This window comes from Coffea arabica, chromosome 7e (genome assembly GCF_036785885.1).
Source record: "Coffea arabica cultivar ET-39 chromosome 7e, Coffea Arabica ET-39 HiFi, whole genome shotgun sequence".
NCBI lineage: Eukaryota > Viridiplantae > Streptophyta > Magnoliopsida > Gentianales > Rubiaceae > Coffea > Coffea arabica.
In genome coordinates, this window is record NC_092323.1 from 4,320,236 (window position 1) to 4,339,931 (window position 19,696).

At 37.6% G+C, this 19,696-nt stretch overlaps 4 protein-coding genes across 7 annotated transcripts; 1 reads left to right on the forward strand and 3 right to left on the reverse strand.

Annotated features, from left to right (window-relative positions):
- Positions 1-1,077: 1,077 nt before the first annotated feature.
- LOC113701126 (uncharacterized) lies at positions 1,078-2,780 on the reverse strand. 3 transcript variants are annotated; one of them, XM_027221634.2, is made up of 7 exons: positions 2,617-2,777; positions 2,400-2,521; positions 2,211-2,263; positions 2,013-2,076; positions 1,850-1,892; positions 1,700-1,747; positions 1,078-1,522 (listed from the first exon to the last, which is right to left on the reverse strand). In XM_027221634.2, the coding sequence occupies exons 1-7, from the start codon at positions 2,695-2,697 to the stop codon at positions 1,358-1,360; spliced, it is 576 nt and encodes a 191-aa protein (XP_027077435.1). In that variant the 5' UTR covers positions 2,698-2,777; the 3' UTR covers positions 1,078-1,357. The 3 variants fall into 3 exon arrangements, with proteins under 3 accessions (XP_027077435.1, XP_027077436.1, XP_071914680.1); XM_027221635.2 differs by having other exon boundaries at positions 1,466-1,581; positions 2,617-2,780; XM_072058579.1 differs by having other exon boundaries at positions 1,466-1,587; positions 2,617-2,780.
- Positions 2,781-3,972: 1,192 nt separating this feature from the next.
- Positions 3,973-8,332, reverse strand: LOC113702433 (uncharacterized). The gene is made up of 6 exons (XM_027223646.2): positions 7,948-8,332; positions 6,989-7,370; positions 6,430-6,626; positions 5,490-5,634; positions 4,844-4,997; positions 3,973-4,307 (listed from the first exon to the last, which is right to left on the reverse strand). Exons 1-6 carry the CDS (start codon positions 8,004-8,006, stop codon positions 4,282-4,284), a joined length of 963 nt encoding a protein of 320 aa, XP_027079447.1. The 5' UTR covers positions 8,007-8,332; the 3' UTR covers positions 3,973-4,281.
- A 4,654-nt stretch (positions 8,333-12,986) lies between these two features.
- Positions 12,987-16,639, forward strand: LOC113702068 (protein COBRA). The gene is made up of 6 exons (XM_027223029.2): positions 12,987-13,302; positions 14,106-14,185; positions 14,443-14,899; positions 15,211-15,370; positions 15,473-15,753; positions 15,963-16,639. The coding sequence occupies exons 1-6, from the start codon at positions 13,209-13,211 to the stop codon at positions 16,253-16,255; spliced, it is 1,365 nt and encodes a 454-aa protein (XP_027078830.1). The 5' UTR covers positions 12,987-13,208; the 3' UTR covers positions 16,256-16,639.
- A 119-nt stretch (positions 16,640-16,758) lies between these two features.
- LOC113702069 (COBRA-like protein 4) lies at positions 16,759-19,183 on the reverse strand. 2 transcript variants are annotated; one of them, XM_027223031.2, is made up of 6 exons: positions 18,779-19,183; positions 18,623-18,714; positions 18,030-18,486; positions 17,774-17,921; positions 17,394-17,671; positions 16,759-17,308 (listed from the first exon to the last, which is right to left on the reverse strand). In XM_027223031.2, exons 1-6 carry the CDS (start codon positions 18,828-18,830, stop codon positions 17,022-17,024), a joined length of 1,314 nt encoding a protein of 437 aa, XP_027078832.1. In that variant the 5' UTR covers positions 18,831-19,183; the 3' UTR covers positions 16,759-17,021. The 2 variants fall into 2 exon arrangements, with proteins under 2 accessions (XP_027078832.1, XP_027078833.1); XM_027223032.2 differs by having other exon boundaries at positions 18,623-18,702; positions 18,779-19,182.
- Positions 19,184-19,696: the final 513 nt, after the last annotated feature.

Consider the following 19,696-nt stretch of genomic DNA (forward strand, 5'->3'; position numbering starts at 1 on the left):
AATACGGCAACTATGCAGGCATTCTTATTTGTTGTTTTGTCCCTATGCTGTTACACTTAAACTGGCTAAGAATCCTTTCCTTATTAGTATATTTTGTTTAGGAGAATTAAGAAAGCTTATAGTGTCCGCTAGCGAACCCTTTTCTTATGATTCTACATTCTGCATGATTGATGTCGGCAGATGATTTACTTGATTCCAAATTTACCGAATTTGTCTGTAAGCAAGCTTAAATAGTAGTAGTACTTGGCTGTCGGCACATCTGTTTTCTCCAAGATTTTTTTACGCAACCATGGAAATTGGTTGCCATCATCAAGATCATTTCATCAATATTGATCTCACATTAGAGGTTGTATGGCACAGTACATGAGCAACAGTTCATGAACAACTGCTTCTTTTAAATTCCGTATCAATCAGGAGTACTATCTTCTTCTCAAAGTCGTGGAGATACAGGTGAGCCACAAGATACAAGGGATCAGTGAACATCTTAACTACTAACACCACTAGTGCTATTAAAATGTAATGTTATGCTACTAATCGCTTGCTGACTACAAGCACAAGAAATAACAACTATTAGAACAAGTCATTCCCTTGTCCTTGTGCTTTTACATTTCATGTTAAGAATGCTCCTGCTCAGTCTTGTGACCTTGTGCATCATCACTAGTGCTGTTCTAGTAATTATAGGCAATTCATTGCAGGAAAAAGTAATTTACAGGGAACACAGGGGTATTCAATTTTCAAATTTAGTGGCTTTATTGATCGGTTTATCTGGAAGACAAATTGGAAACAGCATTTGAACTTGTCACGCACTTTCACAGAGTAAAGATCAGCCACAAATCACTACACTTAGCTGTCCTTCAGTACTCTGCCACACTGAATTTCCAGTATGGCAGAAAAGAACAGCTTTCTGTAGCCAAGTTTGTCAAATTCTTGTTTGTGTAACTCCATGTATTCTTTTCTGCAAAAAAAAAAAAAAAAAAAATCTGCTACCGAAGGGGCCCATGGGACCGAAGCACATAGTACCAATCAAACAGGACATCCTGGAGGAGGTCTAACCCAATCCATATATGCAAGATCAGATTGGAATGCAAACAACACTATAATTTCACGTCTTTAAACAGTTTTCCAACATCACATGACGGAATAGACAAACTCTCACTTAAGAAAAGAGGAAAATATTCAATCATATAAGCACAAGACATGGAAAATGCGAAGGCTCATCTAAATCACCAAAGCTGCCAATGCCAAGGAAATAATCCAGAAGTCTTTTTTTATTTTGGGTAGAAGTAATCACAAGTCATTACTCAATATCAAAAGGTGCTGCGTAACTTTAAGTTGCCCTCAAAATCCATGGTAAACCTCAACTGAAGATTAAACCCCCATCCTCATCATCATCATTATCATGATCCTCATCCCGGCTAAACTCCGAATATTCCTCAAGTGATGAAGCATTGAAGAGTTCACCAGCTTTGCTATCATTGTTAGTTGGCATTTTTACTGAACTATGGGGTTTCCCTTTATTCATCTGTTTCGCATTGAATCACAATAACCACAACAAATTAGCACAGCAGTTACATCAATGTCCTGAAACTAAAAACAATTAGCATTATGCAGCAGACTTGCAAATTAATGGACAATCTGAATCAACTAATTCAATGACAAGTCGGACTGCATGGAATCCAGATTTTGTGCATTATCTTACCGTCCGTAGGAGAGTACTCCTCTCTCTCTCCCTAGCATTCTTGATCGCCTATCACCAAATAAAAAGATAATTAGCTTCTAAAGGAACAAAAATCCCAAGTCCAAACCTCCAGCATTACGGAGGGAAAAATTCTCTGCTCAGTAAACAAACCTCCTCTAGTGTCTTCTGCTCAGTCTCCTTTTCTGAAAGGTCTCTGCAATGTACAGAAAATCATAAGTTCCTGAAAAAGCCTGTAATTGCTTTCCTCAAACACATAGTCACATAAGCTTATACACAATCCTTTGGGTGTAACATCTAACATGTATCTTTTTACCTCCCAACTATATGCCCAACCCGACATGAGCACTTTGCGCATACTTTGTTCTCCTTAGCACAAGCTGGTAATATTACAAAGCATTTCAGCCAAGCAATTAAGAATCAAATATTACTCAACGCACTACGACAAACATTTAAACGAATCAGTAGAAATGCGAACAAAGAATTTTGAACCAAACAGAAAGGTTTAACTAACCAGTACAGAGATTATGGTAAGCTTGTCGAACAGCCCGCTTGGAACATTTCTGACTGAATCCCAAAGAATAAGACTATAAGTAAATGAATCCCGTAGCCAAAATTGAGTTGCGCATCAATAATTCAATACCAATCTTTTAGTACTACATAAATTTAAAGAAAAGAGAAAAGAGACCAGGTAAGTAAGTACCATTTAGCGGGCTCAATGAGGGGTTTGTATTTGCCGTACTTGCGCTTCCATTCAATCTGTTCTTTACATCTCTGGCATACTCCGGTTACCTCTGAATATGGCCGGAACTTCCCTCCTAATTCCTGCCATCATTAATCATAGCAATACTATTACTTTTTTTCTTTTCCCAAACGAAAATAAAGAGGGGAAAACTTGTAAAGAAGGCGGTGAAGATTACGGTTTCGTTGATTTTAACACCAGCCTTGGGCTTCCAGGCAAATTGATTTGGGTGCTTTGGGGGACCTTTCCTGCTGCTCATGTTTTGTCTCACCTCTCTCGCCGCCGACCAAAGTTTCTTGGTTCCCCGGTCAAAAACCTATTGAGCGGTTGTGATTCAGTAATTTTGTTTAACTACAATAAACCCCCTGTCATAACAACCTGATTTCACTTTGCCCCCTAACTTTACTTTATTGCAATCTATCCATCTTTAAGACAAGAATACCCCTTCCAACATTTGATGGCAAGTGCGATTTTTTTATTTTTATTTTTTTATTTTTTTGTACTAGCAATGATGACAGTTTTTATAACTTATTCTAACTTAATCTAAGGGGAAAGGGAAGCCACAAATAGTGACTAATAGGAGGATTTATACAAATCTATTCTAACATAATCTAAGAGGAGGGCGGGGGAGGGGGAAGGCACAAATACCTCCACCAATAGACATGATCGAACCATTAATCTCCCACCTTCATCAAAATTTAAAGACGTCTCGGTGACCAACAGCCTAAGAGACTGTTGGATGGCAAGTGTGAATTGGACCTTTTAATTTGCAATTCAAGTCTTAAACCTTTATAAAAATGCATATTTTTCTTGTCTCTTTATATATATATATAAAAGTGAAAAATCTCAAACTCCAAACCTCTCTATTACCCTCTCACCCCATTTCCCCATTTCCGTACCACCCAACTCAAGGTACCATTGCACGATGCATCTGCATTCTTTATGGAGGAAGAAACCGAATTTCCCGCCACGTCTCCCTTAAGGAAGAGGAACAAAATGAGGAAAAGAAGACTAGTATTCGCCTTGAAGCTGAAGCTCATGATTTCCCAAAAAAGAAAAAGAAACTTTTTTGAGCGATACAAAACAATACTAATAATTTCAGGTTGTTCGAAAGCTAATACGGATAATGCGCGTCCTCTATGCTTCCATGACGCCTATGCATTGATGCGTCTGTAACTAATAGCTCCAGATTTAGCATTACATTCGAGAAATTCAAATCTTCTTTACGTCATAAACTGGGGATCTTTGTCTGCATCTTAAGAATGGCTTTGAAGTGTCACTGCTGTTACACTGAAAGTTGTTCAGAGAAGCGCACGATAAACCTTGTCTAGTGTCTTTGCATCCCCAGTGGTACTACCGCAGACCCAAACGGTAAATGGGCAACACCGATACCCAATAATCAGGTGCTTGAGCGAACCAAAACTGCTTGCTTAACGACTGGACTTCTCTCTGGCGATTGATTGCTCAGGGGATAGTATTTAGGTTGACAGCTTAGAAGCAACTGACAACTGACAATCAACCCCGACCCAAGATATCATGAAACAAAATTCTTTCATTTAAGCTAGTGATTTTTATAAGTACATCCAGTACAGGAGTATACAAATTCATCAAAATAATTATATGATCACATCGTCAAAGTTATTTGAAAAAATTGGCAACCGTGCACTTTCAGTTTTAAGGTTGCCAGGTCTGTTGCAGGTAATACACGCTTCCACCTTCCCTTGCATTGTCCCTTCCCAGAGTAAGCATTCCTCCAATTTTGTATCTAAATCTCATCAAATTTAACAAAGATCTATAATCTACTAGGAAAAACGCAACTGTTATCGAATCCTGCTTGATAAAGTCATTCTTCTTTTGCACACAACCTCTCTGTCAAAGAAAACACAATGACTAATCAACAGATTGACCACGAGAAAAATGACTCTAAATCTGATTGCTGTGTCTGATAAGAAAATATTAATAAGAAGGAACGTGTGAACTAAATACTCTATACAAAAGTGGCCCGACAAATATATTACTCCTTAAACTGCAATCAACATGAAAAATAGCAAGAATGCAACAATATAGTAGGGAATGACAGCATAAACGCATGACAAGGAAATCCTGTGCCAAGATCATTAGAGGACATTATTCAAGCAGACTAAGAACCAAGGCAGTTGTGTAAAAAGGCAAAGACCGTACAGTTTAAGGCACTAAATTATAGTAGTTTCTCGCAACACAAACTAAAGCTAACAAGAAAACATTGTGTTGTGGCCTTAGAATCAATCTTCATCTCTTTCATTTTTACTTTTTATGGTTTCATGAAAAATCAATAAGCACATAATTTCTAAAACAAGATGGAAAATGATGCTAAAAAAGCGGGATTTTGATGACATAATATGACTGGAAAACTCAAAGAGTCATACTCAAATATTCGTAGGCTAGTATCATTGAAGTTCCCCATGCTGACATGCTGAAAAACCTTGGACCGAGTCCTCTATAAAATCCTGTCCATCCATCTTCTGAGATCAATGTTTTGACTACTTGCCTGGTTGTGGGTCTCTTCTCATGCCCCATAACCTGTAGAACATGAAAGACTAGTTGCATAAAATCATCAACATCAAGAGCCTCATAGCAGAACATAGAACATCTAATTCAAAATCCAACATGTATTACTTTAAAGACAGTTAAATCATTCTAACTTCAAAAGAAAGAAGTTTGGGACTTCAAGCTACAGTCTTCACCATCTAAGGGCACCCGTTCTACTCCTGTTGCTATTAATATCACTTCTTTTGGGAAGCTGTGAACAAAATTTGCAGAAACTAGTTCCAAAGTCTAGGGCCAAGTCACTCACTTCAAAGATTTGAGTTGTTTGCAGCAAGATACTTGGAAAAGTCATGACTATAACATGAAAAGAACTAGGTGAAGGACAATGTAAAAACAAGATTACCGCCACCAGATAAAACAAGATAGTCTAAGCATGCTGACGCAGCCATCTATGTGGGCAATGAATGGTAAATTGTGTTCTTGTAATCTAGATCAGAATTTACAATTACTAGAACATATGCATGCCTGTAATCGAGTCTTGATAGTGTCCAATGGCGTTGTGATGCATGATGCAGTAGCACCAGCAAAGATCCCTCCAGCAGCTTGGACCATCACTATAGTCCCCTGACTAGGAGCTTGTCCCACATGCTCGCTGCCTTGACCTAGAAGCCTGCCAGAAACATCAGAATGATGCCATGCCAATCAAGATATAGAAAAGTTCAATTAGTATTCCCTCCATCCCATTGTCATGTTTTTCTATTTGGTCTGTCCCAAAATTTGTGTCAATTTCTAAATTTGGCAAAAAGTGTTTTATGCACTTTACAAGTCTACCCCTTCATTTACTTACTTGGGCGGCCCACCATTTTGTCATCAGCAAAAAGCCAGTCAAACGCATGGAAAGGTAAATATGTCATACAAACTAATAAATGCACAAGAGTGTGCAACACACTCGAGCTATGTCATGGGTTTTGGTCAACTAAAACTATTCTTTGGCCCCACAATCTACTATTTAGCCATTTGAGTAAGAATCTGAATTAGTATGTTCCAGCCCCACCACTCTTGCCAACTTGCTTTACTAAGGGTAATCATGTCAAACGAACCCAAACTTTTCACCAACTCACACTGCTGAAAAAAAAAGTACACTTCCCAAAATGTGACAAAAAATTTGGGACAGAGGGAGTATTTAATTTAGGCAGCATTTAAGCGTGCACTTTATGGATAGGATGCAAATGTTTACTTCTAATGTACAGCATCACAACCATGTCCAGAATCACAAGATATAGTTAGTAAGTCACTGATGCAATTGCAAATTATATAGTTGTTAACACGCATGCAGTTGGACTGGCAGAAGCAGAAACGTAAAATATTACAAATATTCAATAGTTAATTTTCCTTTCAACATGAGAGTCCATTTATAATCCTGTCCCGCATCTATTAGCAAGAAAACTGAAATAGCAAATCTCACCTCCAGATAAACCGTTGGCTTGAACCATAGCTTGCCCACCAAACAGCACTAGATGGGGAATAAGTCATAATAGATAGACCAAATCCTCTGTACAATCCACGAATCCCATCTGTTTTGAGAACTTGACGCACAACATCCAGGCCACCATTATAGCTTGCATGGCCTGAATATCCTTGCACCATCAGCTTTTGGCTAACCTTTTCAAAATCAGTTTCAAGCACTTAAACTCCCAAATTGACCACACAGCTTGGAACATTTATGCTGGAGAGAAAATTTATTGGAGAATACGTTTGTTGAAATTGGTTGAGCATGTAAGTTCTACTTGACAATAGAATAAACCAAACATGGAAAGTACGAATACTCCAGGAGGAAAACAAAAGACATGGAAAAATTAGATTTTGAATGGTAATTGTATACTCAAAAAGCAATCACCGAAAAAATGATTTTGTTAGCAAGACTATGAGATATCAAACCAAATTATAATATGGTAAATTTCCTCCCAGCCCCAAAATCTTACTCCCTTAGAATATTTGAAGATAGAGAGATGGCAACCGCATACCACATCAATTGGGACAAATACAGCTTGTGAACAGAGAGATGCAGACATTCCAGCAATTCCATTCGCAATAGCAGCCTGTGTAGGCTCTGAGAATTTGAATGGTTCAACCATTTTGTAAGCAGCCACCTTCGTTGTCTCTAATGCAGTGAGGAATATAATCCTAGCAGGAATTGCTCCAGTGATGACCGTACCAAAACCTCTGTACAATCCAGGAATCCCATCTGTTCTTAATATTCCTTTTATGACAGAAAATGCATCCTTCTCTACAGCTTCTTTTGTAGCAACCTGCAGCCTAGTCTTCACAACTGATATAGGATATAGTCCAACCGTAAGACCCGTAAATATTCCAGCTCCAACAACATAGAATTTGCTTTTGTCAAGCCTACAAGAAAGATTCAAAGAAACATAACACCACTGATTCTAGTATTTCTTTAACAGCGTCTATCAAGGTAATGCACGGCAAAGGAAATAAGTGATAATATTACTCAAAACAAATGTCAACTGTTAACAGATTCATTCAACTAATTATACAACCTACTCACCATTGTCCCTTCGTATAATTGCCTACAGAAAGCCAATAACCTGGCCATGCCCTAGAAATAGTCTCATATTTTTATGGGTAGGTATAGTCAGTTTCAGCTTCTACAATAAAACCAGGCAATAAGAAGTAATAAATACCCCACATTAAACCATCATAATAAGGAAAAAAATCCATCTACAATCGTCTCGCATTTGTGTAATCAAAACATAATTCAGCTTTAACAACAAATTGAGACACAAATTTAATACACTTTAAGACATTAATGCTCCAAATCGTAAGTCGTGATTGGCAAACTTAAATGCAATCACAAAGAAACAATAAAGGGGAAATGAAATTAATGAACAAAAGAACACAGTTAATTCGTAGCACCATAATTAGTCGGAAATAAGAATGAACAGGCGGATCAAGTAAACCTTACTTGTCCCAATTAATCTCCGCTTGACCTAACGAACCTCGATGAGCCTCAGCAGCGTCCATCTGGAAATCCGTCAACCAGGCAATACCAAATCCTAGAGGCCAAACTCGGAATGAATACTATTTCTTTTTGGCTTTTTTTTGGGGGGCACAAAAAAAATTGATTAAGTCTAAGATCTCTTCGAATTAGGATTCTTCGTTTAATGAATCAAACAGGAAAAAGAAAAGAAATGAAAGATGGTTCCTCTGCTGCTGACCAGTCATTTAAATGCTACAAATTTCGTGTGAAAAGATGAATGCCGTTTGTGCGTTTGTTTGACAGTTAGATTTTGGGCAACGCTGCAACCCTCATTGGCGGGCGGCGGCTGGAGCATCTGCCGTGCTAAATTACCCAATAAGACTCTCTTAGCCTAATTATGGAAAGCTAAAGCACAAAAGTCATGCAAGGGTGTTTCTGTCATTTTGGGGGAGACCGGTGTATCTGCTGCTGTTGAGTCTGCGGCTAAAATTTTGTACTACTTTAATCGTACGTCTTTTCTTTTCCGTTTCCCTTTTTTTTTTGGGATAATTTCAGAAACCTCCTTCGAGATTTCAAATAATTTCACTCGGCCCTCTTAAGTTTAAGAAATTACACTTACCTCCCTTGGCATCAAAAAGTACCTAAAATGCCCTTCACTTGGTAGACAATTCTCAATTTAAAGCAATAGATTTACAAAATCCAAAAAAAATTTCTATTTTTCTATCTCGTCTATTTTTGCTTCTTTCTTTTCTAGTTAATATACTATTATACCCTTTTTTTATTACCTTCAATTTTATGGATATTAGCAAATTGAAATTGGAATATTGACAGATGGAGCAGATTATGTGTCAAATTAGAAGGAAATGAAGAGACTCGTTGTAACATATAAATAAATAATGAAATTAATTATTGAAATAAGAAGAAGAACCAAAGATATGGAATTTGTCATATTTTGCTTGTTGTCAATAAATTTTTTTTGTAAAATATCAATAATTGCACGAGGATTTGTTGTTATAATTTTATTGTGGAGGTAGAATTTATTCTCTACTTTTAAAATATTAATATTTTTAAGGTAATAAGGGAGTTGTAATGATGGTTTTAGATTAAATGAGTTTGTATTGAAAAGGTATTTGGGTATTGAGATTTCATTTTGGGATATAAAATTGGTTGTCAATGGTATGTGGTGTGTGTGTGTGTGTATTTTTTGTATTTGTATTTTTATTTTGTTGCATAGCAAGCATCGATATTGTATGTGCAATTTGAGACTTTTGAACAGCTATTTAGATTTGGAGCTTATGGTTGGATGGTTATTAAGGATTAGGCTTGTCGATTTATGCAAAGTGTGGAAGAAAATGATTTAATATACTATGTTTTTCTTTCTTAATTTTGTAGAAAAGAGCAATTTAAGATATTTGAGAGAAAATCTAGTTTGTCAAACGAACATTGTTATAGAAATAGTAAAAATAGGGGAGGTATATGTAATTTTAAAAACTTGAAGAGAACTTTCTGCAATTATTAAAAACCTTAATGGAGGTTTGTGAAATTATCCCTTTTTTTTATTAAAAAAAAAAAAAGAAGAAGAAGAACTCAGTCCATTTTCAAGATTATGTAGTCATTTTCCGGGTGCTTTTACAAAAGATTTGTAAGGACGCTTTTTTCTTTGATAATTTACTTATGGAGATATTAAGATGGTTCAAATTTGGTTTTAGAAATTTGTAGAAACATGTTTAATAATATATTTATGAAAAAACTCCACCACAAACGAGGAAAAGGAGAGAGAGTTATCATCGGTCTCTTGTGAGAACTTTTTACTTCTATGACGATGTTGCTGCCATATAATTACTTCTATATATTATCAAATGAGTGCTTGTTAGTGGAAGCCCAATTTTATTAATTACAAGGCGTGCGCAAGGGCATGCAAAACTGCCAACCATAAAAAATTCCTTTTTATGATACCAACCTTAAATATTCAATACCAAGTCGGTTAGCTGCTTAAGCTTTGTTTGATTTCTTAAATTTCACAGTCTACGGCTGTTAGAGATTCGAACTCTTGGTCAACGATTCGACTCGAGTAGCTGGTTTGTTAATTCAAGTTGAGCACTTGCCCCATAGAAGAAGAAGGCTCGAATGCTCGACCAATTTATTTGAGCAATTATATCTTTTAATTAAAAATAATATATATGTGAAATTACACTTATACGTATGAAAGTAGTGAAATTTACTATTAAAGAATTGAGTTTGAATTCAAGTAATTCAAACTTGACACAACTTGCAAGAACCCCCGAAGTCATTTGAGTTGAGGTCGAGGCCATGTACTATTTGTTTGAATCGAATTTGAACTTGAGAGTTTTTACTCAATCAAATTCGAATAACATTGACAATAATTGAGCTCGACTTAACTAGAATGTATTCCTATTTCATACCAAATAAGGAGAACAAATAGAGAAACATATCATTATTAACGTATGTAGTCATATTGAGTAACACATAATCCATTTTGACATATAAATTAAAAAATTGAACGATAACATCACTTGAGGAGGCCAACTAGTAGCAAACGCTTTAAATCATATTTCACTTAGTATATGATGATTTTTCATAAAAATATAATGAACAATTTGTAAAAATCCTTACGCGTGATTTGGGCGTAGCCTAATTCGTGCAGTGGCTCGGATGGAAGCCACTCACACCTTTTTTTTTTTTTTTTTTTTAACCAATACATGCCACCGAGAGCCAGTCATAATCCACGACTGAGTTGCAACTCTCAATCCGTCACCATCTTTTGATTTTGGTTTTCAAACTAGTAGTGCCAACTGGCAAGTAGTAACGTTTAGGGGGGGGGGGGGTGATTAGTGGATTATAGGTGTGGAGATTTAGCTTTTGTTTATCCGGGAGGAACACGTGCACGTGATATCAATTGAGCTGGCTTCGCACTGTCTTCCAACGCGGATTAAAAAGCAAACCCGTCAAAGTAAAGCTAAGCCCCACAGTATCCTGTTAACTTCACTGTAGAAAGTAGGACGGATAAATTCACCTAAAAATCCAAAATGTACTACTTATTATTAGGATTAATCTATCTTATATTATTGATCAGCGTTGATGAATGATAACTATATAAAATTTAAATTTAAAATTTAATTTTTACACATATGTCATAAATCTAATCGTGATAATATATGTACCGTCAATTTATATAAGATTTACTTTTATTATTATATGTAATTTTACTTTTGAGTAGGGATATCAATTCTCTCTTCTTTTTTTTTTCTTTTTTCCCCTTTTCTCTTTGGTGGCAAAAGGAGATGCTACCAAAATAAACATTCGATGAACTTCTTGGGTTATTATTATTATATTAATTAAAGACAAAAAAAGTTAAGTGGGCAATTTTTCGTAGGACATGAACGTCCAGATTGACAAAGGGAATGGGACGAAAGCCGTCGATTAATAGTTTAGCGGCATTTCACTGTCGTCCTGTTAATTTATTTGTTTCGGTAAGGTGGAAAAAAGGGGTACCGCGGGGCCCCCACCCCGACTTGGTCATATTATTTGCCCCTTTCGAAACTTCTTTGTTTAGTAGTAGTATAATATTAAAGCCACCACCGACACTAGAAATGCTAAATGCGTTTAATTTGTTAATCATTAAAGGGCCTAAGTCTCCCAATCATCCATCTTATTAAAAAATAAAAAAGAAAATTACTACACTTGTTACGGAGTTCCATGCTTTCATTTTATTTCAACAAGGCAAATACTAATCTTTGTGCAGTTAACTAAAAACATATAATTAGTATACGAATTTTTTCTTTTGATTAGTCAAAAAACTTTATATATAGAGAGAGGGAGAAGAAGAATGATGAAAGTTGAAGGTAATAATACATGAGGGTTGATATGAAAAAATAATAGTCAGTGGTTGATCTGAACAAACGAGCAACTACCCGCTGATTGTGGAGTTTTTTTTTGTTTTTGTTTTTTGGAACCGAATTAGGACACATTTATCCTTCCAATTAAAGGTAAATTAAGATACATTCCGTGTTTAATTCTCCTTAGAGAAAATTTGTTTTTTCTTTTTTTTTTTTAAAAAAAAGAAACTCTTTTGTCCCAGTGTCGGCGGCGTCGGCAAGTGGGTACTAGCACCACTGCCTGTGAAATTCAATACCCTTGATTGCAACGTAGTATCTTCCCAGTCTGACCAGATGAAGTATTGGCTGATGTTTTAACAATGGGAAGGGGAAAAAGATTGAAGAAGAGAAGAGATTTAAACATTATTGTATTTGAATTAAGGGTACCATCACTGGCTACAAACAATTTTTGTTTTTTTAAAAAAGAAATAAAAAAGGAAAGAAAAATCCAACATGATTTAGGAAAGAGGCACCAAAAAAAAAAACTCTCCCCATCCATGATACTGTATGTGGGGCTCGTTTCACCTTTTCGATGTCCTTACTGGTTGGGTAACGTCTTCAGCTAATTTGATGTATTCTTTTTTTTTTCTTAGGTGGTATTATCAAGTACAATTTTTTTTCGACAACAACGATAATAATTGTATAATCTATTTTATCCTAGTATACAGGGAAGGGGAGTTTAAAAAGACTTTTATTAAGGATTAATAAATGTATAGATCTGACTAAATTAAAGGAATACTTTGGAATCATCCCTAATTTTTTTTTTTTTTGCAGGTGGGATTCTTTGGTTTAATTGCTTATTGTGTTTGGATTGCATTTTCCGTCATTTTTCATGGAAAAATTACTGTAGCGATTTGATATATGTGAGGAAAAAATGTGATAGAAAAATGTGATCAAGAAAAATGATAATTATTTTCGATGGAAACAAGCAATCCAAACAAGGCCAGTCTAGTAGCATTCCTTTCTCTGTTTGCAGTTTATGAATGGTTACTGAAAGGAAAGAATTATAAGCCTACAGACCATTATGAAAGTGACATAACTAAATACTATTCAATTTGTCATAATCACTGGAACTATTACGAAAGAATTCTATTACCAGCAGTGGTTAAAGAAAGACTTGCTCAACAAAGTCCACAGAAACCTCTTTAAAGTAGTAAAGCTCCATGTGAGTGAGTTGAGTGAGGGACGGAGCTTAGGCATAGCCAGGTAGTGTTAGTGCTGACCAGAGACAGCTCACCACCGCGTTTTCTCTCTCGCTTACTCTTTTCTCTTTGCTTCCCAACCAATATTCACTTCGGTGCCAAATCTTGAGCGGTGGCCAAGCAAGAAAACTTGCTGCTGAAAACAAACATGGATTCTTCCTGCTTTAGATCTCTATCCAAATTTACAGCATGTGCCATTGTGGTGCTACTTTCCCTTTCTTGCTTCAGCTTTACCACGACAGGTGCGTCCATTTCTTCCTTATCTCGTGTAATGATTCTAAATTCGGGAATTTTCTGTTGCTTCTTGATTTTGATGAATGGGATTTTGACAATTTTGCAAAGATGATTTTACTGGTGTGTCACAATTATGTGACGGATATAGCAACTTGGTTAATTGGTCGAAGAATGGGAGAATGCAAATGAATTAATCATCAAGCTCAGATCTTTTTGTCTTTCCATGCAACTCTTTGCTCTCTTTTTAATGGGTTTTTGGGAAACAGGATTTCTATATTCAGCTTGTTTGCTAGAGCCTTGGTTTGAATACAAGATGCTCTCTGTTTTGTGATTGTCTTGCGGAAATGACAAGAAGAAGCACTGGCTTTATATCTTCATGAGCTAGCCTGGAATTTCTTGTTCAAGTTTGATAGCTGATTGTTTGAGACCCCAATTCTCAATTTCCATACTTGGTTGATGTCACATGAAGGGGAGATTTTGGGGTACAAAAAATCGAGCCTTTATTAAACGATTTAATTTTGCACCTTAGTCCATGGAGTTGTTCCAGAATCAAGTAATACTAATTTAAATTATCTGCCAATTCTAGCATTTAGTTGGAGTGACGAACTATGTGTGGCACGATGTGATAGCAGGTGGCTCTAATTAACTCTTTGATGTGCTACGTTGTTTCTTCTTATATTTGCTAATAAGTTGTGACATCTAGAGATGTTTAAAAACTTAAGTAGGAGTTTAGTCTTCTAAAATGGTATGTGAACCAAGAAGATTGATGTTGATCTAAATCTTTTCTCCGCCTTCCCTGCCTCTCTTCCAGAAGCTTATGATGCACTTGATCCAAACGGGAACATCACGATCAAATGGGACGTTATAACTTGGACGCCAGATGGCTATGTGGTATGTACTCTCTTTTGTGTACAGACGGGCACTAACACATTCATGTGCACAGATGAGCACTACACCTGCATGTATTGTTTATGACTTGACTTGAGAGCGCAAGAGATCTTAATTTGGACCCATTCTTGATGTATAGGGATTATATGGCCCAACTGCAGTATTACACTCTAATGACACCATGTTTTAGCAACTTTAGTTGTAATGTTGTACTTGTAACTTTTGCTGCAATAACTGATTTAATAAAATGAATTTGCCAGGCTGTCGTCACAATGTTCAACTTCCAGCAATATCGGCACATTCAGGCACCAGGTTGGACTTTGGGATGGACATGGGCAAAGAAAGAAGTCATATGGAGTATGGTGGGAGCCCAAACTACAGAGCAAGGTGATTGTTCAAGATTCAAAGGGAACACACCACATTGCTGTAAGAAAGACCCAACGGTAGTTGACTTGCTTCCTGGAACGCCTTACAACCAACAAATAGCAAATTGCTGCAAGGGAGGTGTGATTAACTCATGGGTTCAAGATCCAGCAACTGCTGTCAGTGCTTTCCAAATTAGTGTTGGTTCTTCAGGAACAACCAACAAGACAGTTAGGATGCCTAAAAACTTCACTTTAAAAGCACCTGGACCTGGATATACTTGTGGACCTGCTAAAGTTGGTAAACCTACGAAATTTTCCACCGCAGATGGAAGGAGGACAACACAGGCAATGAGTAAGTCAGCAGCCTTTTTGTTATTTGCTTTTAATGCGCTTGTTTATGTACCTTGGTATTCTTGAGGCACCAGCACAATAGCCAAATTCATCATGCACTCGTTTCTGTAGAAAGCATTTTAGAATTTAGAGATGTTGTTGAAGATTTGAAAATGGTTGATTGTATTATGGTGGCATTGTGGACACTGATGGAAAAGTGCATCAATTCCTAGTCATGCTTGCAATTAAAAGTATCTTCATTGTGTGACTGAAGGCAAATTTCTATGTTAGCCTCTAAAAGATCCGGTTGTGAATGATTCTCTTGTTATGCAGTGACATGGAACGTTACGTGTACATACTCTCAGTTCTTGGCTCAGAAAACTCCGAGTTGCTGTGTTTCACTCTCATCGTTTTATAATGATACAATTGTACCATGCCCAACTTGCACGTGTGGCTGCCAAAATAATGGTTCTCATCCAGGGAGTTGTGTAGAGTAAGTTCCTTTAAGCATTATGCTTCTTCTCCTTTTCATTTTTAGTTTCTGTAAAAGTCTCTGATATAAATTTTTTTTTTTTGTTTGCCTTTGCTCCTGCAGCGCTGATGCGCCACATCTAGCTTCAGTTGTTTCAGACCATGGGAAGAGCAACAACTTAGCGCCTCTTATCCAATGCACGAGTCATATGTGCCCAATTCGCATCCACTGGCATGTGAAAGTCAACTACAAGGAATATTGGCGGGTTAAGGTCACAATAACAAACTTCAATTACAGAATGAATTACTCACAGTGGAATTTAGTCGTCCAACACCCCAACTTTGATAACCTGACTCAGATATTCAGCTTCAACTTCAAGCCATTAACTCCTTATCAAGCTATAAGTAAGTCCTATGGTACCTATGAAAGCTATCTTGGGTCTTACGTTACTTGTCCTTTTGGGTTTCCTCTGTTTTCATTTTTTCTGTTGGGGTTTGGGGGAAGCAATAACCATTACGGCCTCTATATTCATAATCTGGAGGTTTTTCTATACGTCAAGTATTGGGAGTCTAAGTCAACTTGATAAACCTAACATTCTTCTTTCCTTCGATAGATGATACCGCCATGCTTTTTGGAATTAAGTTCTACAATGATTTCCTCATGGAAGCTGGTCCTTATGGAAATGTTCAGTCAGAACTTCTATTCCGGAAGGATAAATCAACTTTCACATTTGACAAGGGTTGGGCTTTTCCTCGAAGAATCTATTTCAATGGAGATAACTGTGTAATGCCGCCTCCTGATTCTTATCCGTATTTACCCAATGGCAGTTCTCGACGAGATATCTCCATTGTTGTGCTAGTGACCACTCTTTTGTCATCTATTGCATTCTTCTTTTCTTGTCTTTAAGAATGCTGCATTTCTAGCAGTAGCTTAAGCAGCAGTGTCAAGCCTACAGCTGAGGGAGCCAATTGAAGAGTCGACACCGCATCAAAGATGTCTAGGAATGCATAGCTTCCAAGTGCATAAATTTGGAAAAAACCATCGGTTTCATCTTCTTCTTACAGCAAAGATTGGTGAACACATTGCCAACCTCCTTTTTGTGACAGTTCGTGCCATGCCATGTTTGTTGTACCACATTGTATTGTTTATAGTTTTTTAGTTCTTAGTGTTAATAAATACCACTCAAGAACATAAATAGCTGATAGCAAAGATGATTTTGACTTGTATTTTTCAACGTTCTACTCTTGTTTTCTTAACATTGTCTACATGATAGAGCCATTCAGAAGATAATGCACGCTTGTAGTAGTACCTTTATCTTTTCTTTTCTTTTTTTGACATATTGTCTTTTCTAAGGGTTACTTGATTCAGCGTTGAGCAGTAGATCTCATAAAATTATTTTACCCAAAAAAAAAAGGAAAAGTAGATCTCATAAAGTAACGAATGATAGGTTGTCATGGACCATGGTGCATAAATACAGCGTGTTGGGTGTATATCTTTTGTATTACAACCTCTTAGTAGTTGACTGAGCATATGCATCTTTAAGATTAAGTGCCATTTTCTCCTTAGCAAAGTACTCAATAAATGTGTACCTGGGCTTCCAACTTTTCTGCGGCCGTGTCTCTCTGCTTCAAAACTTAACAGTAATGTTCAAATAATCAAAACTAGGATATGATTACCATATCCATACAATTAAAAGTGTAAGAACTGAACATATCCATGTTGAGAAACGAACTGGGTTTTGATTTGCAGAATTTGGTAAGAATGGATAGGCTTCTGGCGGAGGCATCATACACTCATCACCATTGAAGTATACTTTCCGGGGAAATGCCCATCCTTGCTTGAGCGTAAAAGTGTCCTTGTCCTTTCGAAGAAGTACCTCAGATTGGACATTTCCAAATTGTCCTGCTTCCATTAGCAGATCGTTGTAGAATTTCATGCCATAAAACATCCCTGTATCATCTGCATTTCACATTACATTCATTTCAGCTCGACATCTTCTAGCACTCTTTCCCTTTTTGCAAGACAAAGGATGCATGTCACTTACTGATGGCTCGGTAGGGCTCGAGTGGCTTGTAATCAAAGCTAAAAACTTCAGTCACGTTGTTGAGATTGGGATGCTGAACGACGAGAGTCCATTGCGTGTAGTTCATCCGGTAATTGAAGTTAGTGATTGCTATCTTTGCCCTCCAGTAATCCCTGTAGTTGATCTTCACATGCCAGTGCACCCTTACAGGGCACATGTGGTGCGTGCACTGCAGCAGCGGTGCATTATCTTTTCTCGGAGTGTTTATTCCAACTACACTAAGAAGCTTGGAGTCGCTCCTGCATCATTAGGCATTTGAGTTGGGATCCTTTACATGATACAGTGAACAGGCAAATGATATATGTTGTTTTGGTACTGCTATTAGATAGATGTGAGCTCACTTGATGCATTTTTTCTTGTTTTCACAACCGCAAGCACAAGATGCGCAAGGAGTGATCGTCTCATTGTAGAAGGACGAGAAGGAAACACAGCAGCTGGGGTGTTTTCGAGCTAAGAACTGGGAATAGGTGCACGTCACGTTCCATGTCACTGCAGAGAGAAAGCAAGCATGCATTGAGGGGGAAATCGATAAGTACTAGTAGAGATGACTTGCAGAGCCAAAAACCATCAAACAGTTGTTAAGGAAGAGGGCCATACTCAGGGCCTGAGTTTTGCGGCGACGATCAGGAGTGAGAAAATTGGTTGGAGGAACCACCTTTGCAGGGCCGCAGGTATAACCTGGTCCTGGACCGAGCAAAGTGAAGTTTTTGGGAAGTTTGACAGTCTTGTTTGAAGTACCCGCTTGGCCAACGCTGACTTGGAAGGCAGAAACGGAAGCCTGTGGATCTTGGCCCCAGGAAGACAAGACTCCACCTTTGCAACAGTTGGTGAATTGTTGGTTGTAAGGAACACCAGGGAGGAGGTCTACAACGGTTGGGGTCTTCTTGCAACAATGTGGGATGTTGGCTTTGAACTTGGAGCAGTCACCTTGTTCAGTGGTTTGCGCACCCACCATACTCCAAATTACTTCTTTCTTAGCCCACGTCCATCCCAGCGTCCAACCAGGACTCATGACGTGCCGGTACATTTGGAAATTGTTCATCGTCACAGCAGCCTTGGCAAAGCATCAAGATTACTCATCAATTCACTCTATATATAACTGCTTAGTCTAAACGATGTATCTTTAAATAATTCTCAGACAGTATCACGCGTAATATCATCATACGACCACGGAAGGGAAGAGGACGCACCACATAGCCATCCGCAGTCCATGACATTACATCCCATTTGATTGTTATGTTCCCATTTGGATCCAAAGGGTCGTACGCAGCTGCAAAAAAACCTGGAACCAACTTAGAAAATGCTCAATAAATACAACTGAGATCGAGAAATCAACTTGTTAATACCTGCACAAGGAAGGAGGAGGAGGAAGCAGCCTGCTAGGACAAGACTGGTCATTTTTCGTCTGAGAAATTTTGATCAGTTTTTTCTCATTCGATATGAGCGTTTTGTAATTTTCTCATTCGATATCAAACTGATGATGGCATGCAATGTAGGTTGAACTGGGGTTATCAAAGAACCAGTTTGTTGGCAACTATCTACCCTGGTGGAGACTGAGATACTAACCAAGGAAAGAGATGCGCAAAGGGAAGTATTTGAAAGCCGGGAGCGCTTTACCAAATACCAACTGGTTGTTGGTTTATCATTGGTGTGTTTCTTACATGTTTTGAATGATGTTGTTAAAGAGTTTCTGCATCTGGAAGCAAAGATTTGGTGGATTTTTTAGAATGAGCAGTACATCGGAACGGCCATGCTTCGGTTAGAGAAGTTGACAGGTACTAGAAAATTACCAGTACCACATCGAAACTTTCTAGACTTTGTAGTTAAAACCTAACCACTGCTCTTCACGTCAATGTGGTTAATCAGGAAAATGAAGGCAAGGCACCAATTCACCAACTTTATATCTGATTCTACCCCCAAAAATAAATCAATAAAAATAAGAAAGTGAAGAGGTCTAGAAAGTAGAAAGTAGGAGTTTTTCATGATGAACCCACGGCACAAGTGTCCTGAGTCAGAACTGGCAAAGCAGGAGTTTGCATCATCAAGTAAAAGGCTAATGGGCCCGGAGCAGAATGTCGGTGTTGGTGTCATTCCAGTAACTAAGAATTCTGATATAAACAGAGACACCGCAACCAACTTGAGAAAAGCTCAACTTCTCTGGGATTTGATTTTTTTTTTTTTTTTGGGTTTTTGTTTTTGTTTGGGGAGGGGGAGGGGGGGGGGGGGGTTTCATAGTGGTCCGACTTGATGCTTTCCACTTTTCT